The 10,641-nt window shown below is 38.9% G+C and overlaps 1 protein-coding gene and 2 long non-coding RNA genes across 3 annotated transcripts in view; 1 reads left to right on the top strand and 2 right to left on the bottom strand.

The window, feature by feature from the left end:
* Positions 1-979: 979 nt before the first annotated feature.
* Positions 980-3,100, bottom strand: LOC106951671 (uncharacterized). Its single transcript, XR_001425847.1, has 2 exons — positions 2,077-3,100; positions 980-2,043 (listed from the first exon to the last, which is right to left on the bottom strand). It is a non-coding gene; the product is annotated as an uncharacterized LOC106951671 (long non-coding RNA).
* A 582-nt stretch (positions 3,101-3,682) lies between these two features.
* LOC106951670 (uncharacterized) lies at positions 3,683-7,694 on the bottom strand. The gene is made up of 2 exons (XR_001425846.1): positions 6,679-7,694; positions 3,683-6,646 (listed from the first exon to the last, which is right to left on the bottom strand). It is a non-coding gene; the product is annotated as an uncharacterized LOC106951670 (long non-coding RNA).
* Positions 7,695-9,037: 1,343 nt separating this feature from the next.
* Positions 9,038-10,641, top strand: part of LOC106951667 (ly6/PLAUR domain-containing protein 1) — a 6,793-nt gene continuing 5,189 nt past the window's right edge. The window contains exons 1-2 of the mRNA XM_015039322.1: positions 9,038-9,199; positions 10,130-10,258. Of these exons, the coding sequence (XP_014894808.1) occupies positions 9,151-9,199; positions 10,130-10,258 (178 nt within the window). The 5' untranslated portion in view covers positions 9,038-9,150. The remainder of the gene's footprint in view (positions 9,200-10,129; positions 10,259-10,641) is intronic.

Genomic DNA, 10,641 nt, shown 5'->3' with positions numbered 1-10,641 from the left:
TATCAGGTTGTTATTAGGTTATCAGTTTGTTATTGGGTTTCTATCGAGTTATCAGGTTGTTATTAGGTTATTATTAGGTTTTGATCAGGTTTTGAACAGGTTATTATCAGATTTTTATCAGGTTATCAGGTTATTGTTAGGTTTTGATCAGGTTTCTACCAGGTTACAGCGGAGCAGAGTGACATGGACCTGCAGGTCTTTATTCTTGGGATGTTGGAGCAGTTTGTCTACAGGAGCCCAGAGATTTGCTCAAACCTTTAGCTGCTGGCGATAATCAAACTGTTTCCTCTCCAGAAACTCAGAGCTACCTGAAAACTGAACTGTGCTTAAAAAAGCCTTTCCATTAAATTTCCATCTTCACAGAGAGGAGAGCTTAATGGCCGCCGGCAGCTGAGAGCTTGACTAACGTTCCCAAACGTCTCCCCCTCCGACTGCAGCACAGTAGTACGGCAGGCCCTTTTAACATAAAATCAGCTTCACCACACTTACATCTGAAACTCATTTATGTCAATATTAGTAAATTAATTTATCTCTAATTATATTCCGACTAATTGACATCAGATTTACCATTAAGTTGTATTGAACCTTTAATTCAAAATATCTACGATAAATTACCATCTGAAACATTTATTTCAGATATCAGAAAATAAGACATAAAGTGAATTTAAAATATTTCACTTTTTGTTCTGACCAGTTATAATTACAATTATAGATATCTTAAATGTATTTTTAGACAGAAATATAAGATTCAACTAGTGCAAAAAGCTCATGATGACTCAGCAAAACTGAGTAATCTGTGACTTTTATTTCTATCTTTTCATTAAGAAATCTCCAAATTTAATAAAACAGTTTTTCAATTTCATTATTAACATCCTGACTGTTCAGAATGACATTACTGATGCTTTTAATAATTATTCTGATTTAGCATTTTGGAATTTCAATAAAAAAATAAAATTAAAAAAGATTTTTAATGTTTCGACAGCAGAACTTTGATCTCTTCAAATCTGTTTTTAATTTAATTGTCTTTTTAGAGAATAAATGGAAATTCTTTGCAGATTTATGTAATTTTGACTCATCATAAGTACGTTGTAGAAATCTTTAGTTGTAGTTATGGTTGTGCGACCCTTCAGAGGATGAATTATGTCATTTGGCATTTGGATCTGTGAAAAGCAGAAATCTTACATTTTCAACCAGGATGCTCAATGTTTTTGATTTTATTCAAAACTCATTTTTATGTATTTGGAATGTGATTCCAGAGAGTGAGACTAAACTGATTTTATGTTAAATTGGCTTGCCATAGGGGCAGTTGTAGCTAAATGTGAGTTTCTGAAGCCGTTTTTGTTCAGGGCTCCTGTCTCTTTAAGAGGACGTTGCTCTGTTTACGGCGGGCGGCCATCTTTGTGTTTTTACCCTGACTGGCGCGCTAGATTTGACAAATCTGGACAGTATTTTTGTTTGCTTATTTAAAGCTGGGATGAAAATGATGCAACGTCTTTTCAACGCAAAGCAAAACATCATGATGCAACTTCAGGATGATGAAATAAAAAACCACAAACTATTCTCATTTAAATTTAATCCTGCGTCATTTCTGGAACCGAACTGCTCCGCGTGTTTTAGATGCTTTTATTATGATGCAGACGGTTCGTTTTCTACTGGATTCATGTTTACACCTGTTAACCCTTCGTTTGTCCTCCATGTTTTACTGCAGAGATCCTGAAGCTGGAAGATCCGCTGCAGGAAACCCTCACCCAGCGTCGGCCAACCAGGATGCAGGACGACACTCTGCTTCCTGTTCTCAGACATGTTGCAGGGCTGCAGCGCTCTGCGTCTGGCTGTGAAGATGAATCCTAAAACTCTCCTCTAGTCAAATCCTCTTCATCACGCTCAGGACGAAGTGGCAGCTAGCGGCTTTCTAATGTAGCATTGTGTAAATAAACAGCAGAGGGTTCATTTCCATCGGAGCTTCATATCATTAACTTAAGAATCAGATTTCAGCTGTTTTACTTTTTCAGTCTGGCTGAAACAAAATCACCAAACCTGCAGCTGCTCTTGTCACAGCAGGTGCTTTCTGCTCACCTGCCAGGTAGGAACTCACGTTTACGTCACACTGAATGTTTTCCAGTTTCCTGTCCTAAAACCAGTAGCATTTCACTGCTTGTTCCAGTGATCAGGCTAACTAGCATTAGCAATACAAACGTCTCTCACAGAAGAGCCGTTTTCTAACGGATGCTACCTGATTTATTGTGATATGAACGATAATCAATTACTACGATTAAAACGTATTTCTTATCATCCTAGAATAATAAAACCTTAAATTCTACTAAACAGAATAATTAAGAGACAAACAGCTAAAATTCTGAGGGAAAATTAGCATTAGCATGCTAATGTTAGCATCGGCTAACTACTCTTTTCTGTGTTTATATTTGATTGCAGATCATTTTTTGCACTATTTGAACTTATTTCATAGTTTCACCATGAAGGACATGAATCCACTTTATTTTCTGTTAAGTATGAAAGAAAAAGTTAGCTTTGAGGTTAGCATGCTAATAATAGCACATCTTATTTATTTTGATAAAATGTTGAAACTGATCAATCAATAAAATCTATAAATTATTCATCTGGCATGCCAGCTGATAATAACAAACCTCTCACTGTTTCAGACATCCAGGAACAAAATTAGCAATATTTCTCCCGGATGCTATCATTACTGTTAGCGGTGCAGATAAATAATGTATTACTGGAATGTTTAAAACTTTAAAATTTCTTATATAGTTTCTGATCAATAATCTCTTAAACTCTGCAAAACAAACTGATGAAAATACAAACTGCTGAAATTTTAGGGGAATTATTCTGTTAATGGATCTTAAAAATTCTCAACATTAGCATTAGCACTAGCATGCTAATGTTGAGGTTAATTTTGCTTTTCTGTGCATATCATATTCCTGGTTACATTATTTATTGAAGTTTCATTTTTTTGTAATGTTTGAACTTATTTCATGGTTTGATCATCGATCAACTTTATTTAACATGAAAGAAAATTAGCTTTGAGATTAGCTTGCTAACATTAGCATTAGCTCACACTTATTTATTTTGATAAAAACTTTAGACACATGTTCAAACAAATCAAACAATAAAATGTATAAATTATTTATCTTGCATAAATGAAATTAAATCCACCTCAGCTGGAAAAATGAGCTTTAATATTTTGTGAAAGTTTACAGAAGATTTATATTTGCATAAAAAGCTGCGGAAACATCCGGCCAACAATAACATTCAAATTAAACTTTTAATGAATAAGAACTTTTATTATCAGAATGAGTTTTGAAATCATAAATGAATTATTTCCTCACATGAAGCTGAGTGTGATCAGGAACCACAGGAAGTGGTTCTGCTACTTCCTGTCCTCCTTTGTTTCTTCTTCGTGGATTTTTAGCTCAAGGTTACAACGACCTTCAGCTGTTTGGGATGAAAAATATTCAGATGAAAATCTGGAGGATAAAAGTTCAGATGCTTTCAAACACAGCAGAGGCTAAACAGCAGAAATGGATCTGAGGGGATTATTGACTATTGATTATTGAAGTGGTGTTCTGCTGAGGCTGATGAGTTGTCAGTATCCGACTGTTCAGATTTCTGCCACCTTAAAATAACTTAAACTGTTCATGTAAATATTGTTTAATGAACCATCTTCACTTTTTATCACTGCAGGTTTTAATGTTACCAATAAAAAGTTATGAAATATCAGATTAACATTAATGATGCAATATCTGATCATAAACTGTTTAAGTCCCTAACAGAAAAATGTAATCATGTTATTTGGTCAAAACGTTTATTTTATTTAACAACATTGTTGGTTTAATTCTTAATTTATGTTTCTGAATATAAAACAAAGAAAACATCAGTAAACAAGGTGTGAATATTATGTTTAGAAAATTAAGCATTAACAGAAATATGACTTAAACAAAATCCTGCAAATGTTTAATATTCATGCTACAGACATTTAGCAGCATCTGGTCTGAACCCTCCTCCATGAGGAACCGGCCAATCAGAGCCCGATTCCGACCCGGCTCTCCGGCTCACTGCCGGGTCCTAAAACCTGGAATCGAGTTTTTACATAAACCGCTTTCAGAGTTGTTTCAAGATGGCCGACTGATGAACTGGTTCAGAGACGGGTAAGATACTGCCTCCTCACACCTGCCCTGCAGAACCCTGAACTGTCCCTTTAAGGCAGGACTTCATGACTCATGTCCTGTTTCCGTGACGATGTGAATCTAATTTGTGGATCCAGTGTAAACGCTGAACTTCTGGACGATGTGAATATTTTGGTGTTTAGACTTTTTCTCTCCTGCATGCTTCACTTTGTTGATTCATCCAGACCGAAACCATCCAGCGGAGGAACCGTTTCCACGCTGCGCACGGCGATGATGTCATCACTGCGCCACAGTGATCACATCGTCGCTTCACAGTGATGACATCAGCAGGACGGTTCGTTAGGAGTCTTTTTGCTCAGGGAACTGAACCACAAACCTTCTGATAGATGCTGTGGATTCGCTCAGACATGGAAACAGATCCAGGATTTTCCGACTCTCTGGAACAACAAATCGATTTTATCGAATCGTTTATAATGTTTCGGTGTTTCTTCTTCTTGTTTCCTGTTTTCTGGTTGCAGCTGAGCCACATATCAGAGCCATTTCCTGCTGGAACATTTAAAGTCACGGCGCTCCGTCACGTTGCACGCTCTCACCCCGCTCCAGTAGCTCACTCGCTGCATGTTTAAATGTTTCAGCTGATTTCTCCAGTTACCTGCGACGGCAGCAGGAAAAGTCCCGATCCGGTTTCCCTCTTTATGTTTGCAGTTCTAGACTCAAAGAAAAACTTTGGATGATTTTTTTTTATAATTTTCTTTCCAAGTCCAACATTAAGAACCATTCAGATGTGAAAAACCCAAAGACTGAATCAGTTTTTTGGTGAAAAATATCAGATGACTCAGCAAAGAATCGGCTTTAAATCAGCTACAGCTGCCAGTAAATAATTCATTTTTATTTTGATTGTTTTCTTAAACTCCTCACACGCATCAATTTGGAGGTAAACAGTAAAAACTTTTGCTAAAAAGCTTAAAAAGAATAAATTTAAAAGTGTTTGGTTCAGAGGGCACAGCACAGGTGACCTTCTGCTAATGCGCTAATAGCAAAGCTAATTATTATTTTTGCTCTTTAATGCTTTTGCTAACTTCGAAAACATTTAGCGCACTTAGCTTCTCCTAAATTAACTTTTCCAGATAATTTCTAAAGCAATAATTTACTCAACTGGTTGGTCAATTTCAGTTGAATAAAGTTCAATGTTGGAACAAAGTTAACAAGCAAAACTCAACCACTGTAAAACTGTTTCAAAGAATCACTTCCTGAAGCGCAAACTGTACAGGAAGGCCACACAATTAGCCCAGTAGGCGCTATGATATGCTACAGCACTCATTTTACTGTTGGCATTGTTGAAGTTAGCATGTTAGCATTAGCTTCCACTGAATAATGTGTTGATGTAGCATGTTAGCATTAGCTTCCACTGAATAATGTGTTGATGTAGCGCTTCAGCATTAGTGGAACCAATGTTTCCAATTATTGCTTTACGGTTAGCGTAGCTAGCTCTGTAGCTAGCGGTGCCCACCGCTGCAGGGTGATTCTCCGAATTCGGTGCATTTTGTGTCTCAGGTTTATCTCAAAGATTTTCGTATAATGCAAACAAATTTTTTTAGAGAAAATCAAGAAATGGAAACATCCATGTGTTTTGGTAATATAATATGCAAATATATTTTAAAAATCATGTTTTAAAAAAATTTATGGCTTGTTGAAGTGTAGAAATCAGCCAGACGAGCATGTCCCCACTGACCAATGTTCATTTTTCAATTAATATAAAACAAATAAAAATATCCAGTAACTGCAAGTTATTTCTACTAATATAAACATTTTTTGGTCTAGTTTAACCCAAATAAAAGAAACATGAGAAAAATATATGAATTATATATAAAATAGCACTTTTTAATCCTGTCCCTCCAGTTTTGTTCAACCCTGTAACAGCATACTAATTATAATGGTTCAGTCCAATTTCCTCTGCACCCTGGAAGTGACATCACTGAAGTCTCTTCCTGCTCACACTGTAAAGAGATTAAATGTTAGGAAAGTTTTTTACCTATATTTGGTTATTCGTCCAGCTCAGCCTTTCAGCTCTGTTATGCATGTAAATTATATTTATTGTTGTTTGGGAAAAAGTAAAGAATGGTCTTTGAAAAGTATATTAATTCCTTGTTTGTTGCTCCATACCCCAGCTGATTTGAACTTATGGCAACTTTTAGTGAAAATCTTCAACCCCGTTTCTGAAACAGTGGTTTTGTTCCAGGGATGGACTGTTGTGAAGCCAGCCGGTGGATTCAACCCGCAACGCGATACATTGTTGTAATTTTTTCTATAATAACAGCAAAATATTAGACTAATATTTGTTGGACTGTATGCAAAGTTTAAAGAATGATTCAAAAACATGAGAAGCGCTTTTACATCAAGTTGCCATATTCTACTTATCAGTCCAATTATTATGATTCAGAATCAAATAAAATATACTTACAATTAGTTAATTTAATCAGGGACAGGTGATGTCAGAACTAATCAGTTCTAATAGTCACATCTGCATAACAGAATTAGTTTAATTATGTTATGCAGTTATACTGACAGGAATCAAATTGTCCCGTTACGGGGTTGAATTTAAAGCAACTTAAGAAATTCGTATTAATGTCTGGGATTTCATGCATAAGGTGGGGAGACACATTTTCTTGGAGGTTCAGTAGATGCAGTGTTCAAAAACAATTTTTGTGGGATATTTTTAGCAACCTGAGACCCAAAAGGCACAGACTTCAGAGAATCACCTGCATCTCAGCGTTATTTATAATCACGTTTCATTTGGAATTGGAGGTAAAGCATTTTTTATTGTGCTTTTATGGTACCAGTTAATATTTATCTACTTTATGTAAAAAACAACGTAAATATGAATCATCTTGTTGGAATTGTCCAGTAGATCTGACCGATAATCAGTCCGGCAGCACGTCTGGACTGAAACCGTTAATAAATCTGAGGTACGATTGGTTAAATTAATGATTTAAATCAAATCTTCAGACAAAGCAAAGCTGACTTTTGTTTATGAAATGTAAAGAGACCAGAACCGGATCGGGACTTTTCAAAGTAAAATAAGTTCTGTGTAGAACCCGTAGCGTAGGATCAGGCGCTGGTTCTGATCCGGGCGGATGCAGCATGATGAAAACGGCGCCCGTATTTTTCTAACATTTACTCAGACGTCTGTCAGTCAGCACTGAAGAGTGTTTGAACATTTATTGCACATATTGTCTCACTGTTGCAGTGTTTGTTTTTTCTGAATCCAATAATTGCAGTGATGTTTTCGTGTAACGGTCACCGTAGCAACCTCAGACTGGTAATCTTTGTTTTATGTCCAAAAAACAGAAATAAACTATTTCAGTACTTCTGCCTGACTGGTCGGATTGTTTGGACTGTAAAACGGAACCGGTTGAAATCAGTGGGATTCACAGATCTATGTTTCCAGAAGCTGCTCACATTTTACTCCCATTTCTTTCAATGAAATACAAAAAATTAGATTATTTTTTTTCCTTCATCAGAACTTGGACTGAATTTAAACTGATATCTTTCCCAGACACGTTTCTTTAAGTAAATATAATAAACTGATTATTTACTGTTTATTTGATGTGTTGACTCAAGAATCCCTGAAGTTTGGAGGTTTGTTCTTTTTTTTTTTACAACAAAAACAATGAAAATGAGTCAAAATCCAGAGAAAATCCTTCAGAGAAGAAGGAAGGAAGTTAACAGCTTCAGGCTGTTGATGCAGGTTTATTATAGTTTTATATAATAAACCTGTTTAATAAAACGCATTAAAACAGAAACAGAGTTTGGCCCAAAATCTGATTAAATCTGATCAGTGGAGTTTCTGCTGTTTGGCTGAAAACTTGATTATTAATGTTCAGAATTACAACATGGAGGAATCTGGACCGAGCCCAGTTCAGGGAATCCCTCAGGCGGAACCGGAACCTGAGGCAGAACCGGAACCTGAGGCGAAGCCGGAACCTGAGGCAGAACCGGAACCTGAGGCAGAACCGGAACCTGAGGCGAAGCCGGAACCTGAGGCAGAACCGGAACCTGAGGCGAAGCCGGAACCTGAGGCAGAACCGGAACCTGAGGCAGAACCGGAACCTGAGGCGAAGCGGAACCTGCCACAGGACAGTTTTCCTGCTGGACTTTCATCCGGCTGGCGGTTGGAGTCGGATCCAAACGGGTCTGTGAAACAGAATCAGAACCGACCGGAGTCTGCAGCGTTTGGGTCGGGTGGTTCACTCACCTCAGCATGCTGGATGCAAACTCCATTACGTGATTAGCATCAAAACAGCCTTTAATGCTAACTTAGACTCTGCTAGCGTTACTCAGTGAATTGAGTGTGACATCACTTCCTGGTCATTATTGATTTGTAATATTCTGGCCACCAGGGCGCGCTCACGGGGCGTTGGTCCTTTGATGTAATGCGAAAACTTTAAATTCCACCCAGTGGTCCCAGTTTACAGCCTCTATTCAGAACAAGAATCCACCAGGAGACTCAAAGTTCAAATGAGACTTGATGTTAAAAGAAAATCTTAATTTCTTGATGTTTAGATTCACATAATGCTTTCCAACATGACTGGATGGATGGATGGATGGATGGATGGATGGATGGATTAACCTTTTGCTGCCGCCCCTGTGTGTGATCCTGCCCTGGTGATGAGCCGTACTGTGAATCCCACATGGCAAATCACTGAATTATCTTTTATTTAATTATTGTTCTGATTTAATGCGTTTAGTCATTTCTGAGAACATTTTTTACTTTAAAATCAAGTAAAAAATTATATTTTTGGTTCTTCTCCTTTTCGGGCCTGAAATAAATGTGTAAGTGCATTAAAATCTTATTAAGGAGCAACAGCCGTGATGATTGATTGGATCACGTGGTACATGAGGCAGGCGTGCACGCGCATGGCCGCGCGCCAGCCGCGGGACTCGGAGCGGAGCAGGAGGAGGAAGAGGAGCGCAGCGTGTCTCCGAGTCTCCGGCTGGCAGGATGCGGCTCCGGACCGTCTCGGCTCTGCTGATGTCCCTCCTCGGCTCAGGTACGGAACCGCAGCTTTCACCGCAACATTCCCGGAATTCCCAAAGTAACTTCCCAACGCGGCGGGATTTGGATTCTGAGGCAAATCAGAGCTGCAGGTGGAGGGATCAGTCTGAACGGTGATGGATGTTTCCTGTTGGGATCCGGTCCGGTTCTGACCCGGTCTGGTTGTACTCGAACCTTTATTTCTGGTTCTGATTGTTTGTGGCTCTGCGCGCAACAACCAGGTGAGTTGAATCAGAGAATCTGCTGCAAATGAGGGAGAAACGTCTGCAGATTAGTTTTCATTTCCACTTATAAACTAGAGAAACAAAAATACTGAACGATTTAAAACTAATAATAATATTAACTGAAACTTCTTATTTCAAATCTTGATTTTGATGAAGAGGAAGTTCTGGTAGTTAAAATGAAAATAAAAGTGAGGGAGCTGATGAGGGTTATGGACTGAGCAGCTTCTCATTATTAATGCTTCTGGTGGACCGGGAACCGTTAGGGACCAGGAACCCCGGGGGACCGGGAACCCTGAGGAACTCCTCTGTTATTTTTCCTCACATGGCGAACTGAACATCCTGATCTTCTCCTCTCAGCCACAGACACTAAACGGTTAAAATCAGATTTTACTTTCAGTCAGTTGTCGGAGGGTCTGAAAAAACAGAAACAGACGAGAGTTAATTAAGTGAAACAAAGATGATGACATAAATGTGTCATGAAGCTCTTCACGTTCCAACACTAGTTTTGGCTTTTGAATAAAATAAAATAAAAATTTCAAAGTCTGAAAACATTGAAAAACATTTTTTTCAATGTTTCTGTAACTTTCGGAGTTCAGTTTGAGTTGAGCTTTTCCATTGCTCCGCTCCTGCTTCCTCCCGGCGGTTGGGTCTTGGTTTCCTGCCTGAAGAGGGACTGCAGTGTGTGTCTGTGTGTGTTGCAGGCCTGGCCCTCCAGATCCAGTGCTACCAGTGTGAGATGACGGACGACTGCGCCGCGCCCGAGTTCATCGTCAACTGCACCGTCAACGTCCAGGACATGTGCCAGAAGGAGGTGCTGGTGAACGACGACGGTGAGTCAAAGAGCGCCGTCTGGTGGCGAAGGGTGGTGGCTGGCTTTAGCTTAGAGCAGGGGCCCTCAAACTACGGCCCGTGGGCCGGATCCGGCCCGCCTCCTCATTTGGTCCGGCCCCCTGAACAATACCAGAGAGCATTCAGTGTTTTTTTTTTCATATATATGTGGATTTTTCTTCAACCACCAGGGGCGCTCTTGAGCAGATATGAAACTTGGTTTCCCTCAATGGAATATATACTAGTCAGTACCAGTCACTGTTTCGCTCACGGTTTTTTTCCATTTGCATTCTGGGTAAAAATCTATCTACAAACGCTAATATGTCGTCGGCAGTAATTTCCCGTCTCCCCCCCCCCCCCCACGCGCCTCCCTTGCAGTGGCTAT

The sequence above is a fragment of the Poecilia latipinna genome, unplaced genomic scaffold (genome assembly GCF_001443285.1).
Source record: "Poecilia latipinna isolate Pla-1442-1.1 unplaced genomic scaffold, P_latipinna-1.0 Scaffold467, whole genome shotgun sequence".
Lineage (NCBI taxonomy): Eukaryota > Metazoa > Chordata > Actinopteri > Cyprinodontiformes > Poeciliidae > Poecilia > Poecilia latipinna.
The sequence above is the reverse complement of the archived record's forward strand: the minus strand, read 5'-3'. Positions and strand labels throughout refer to the sequence as shown.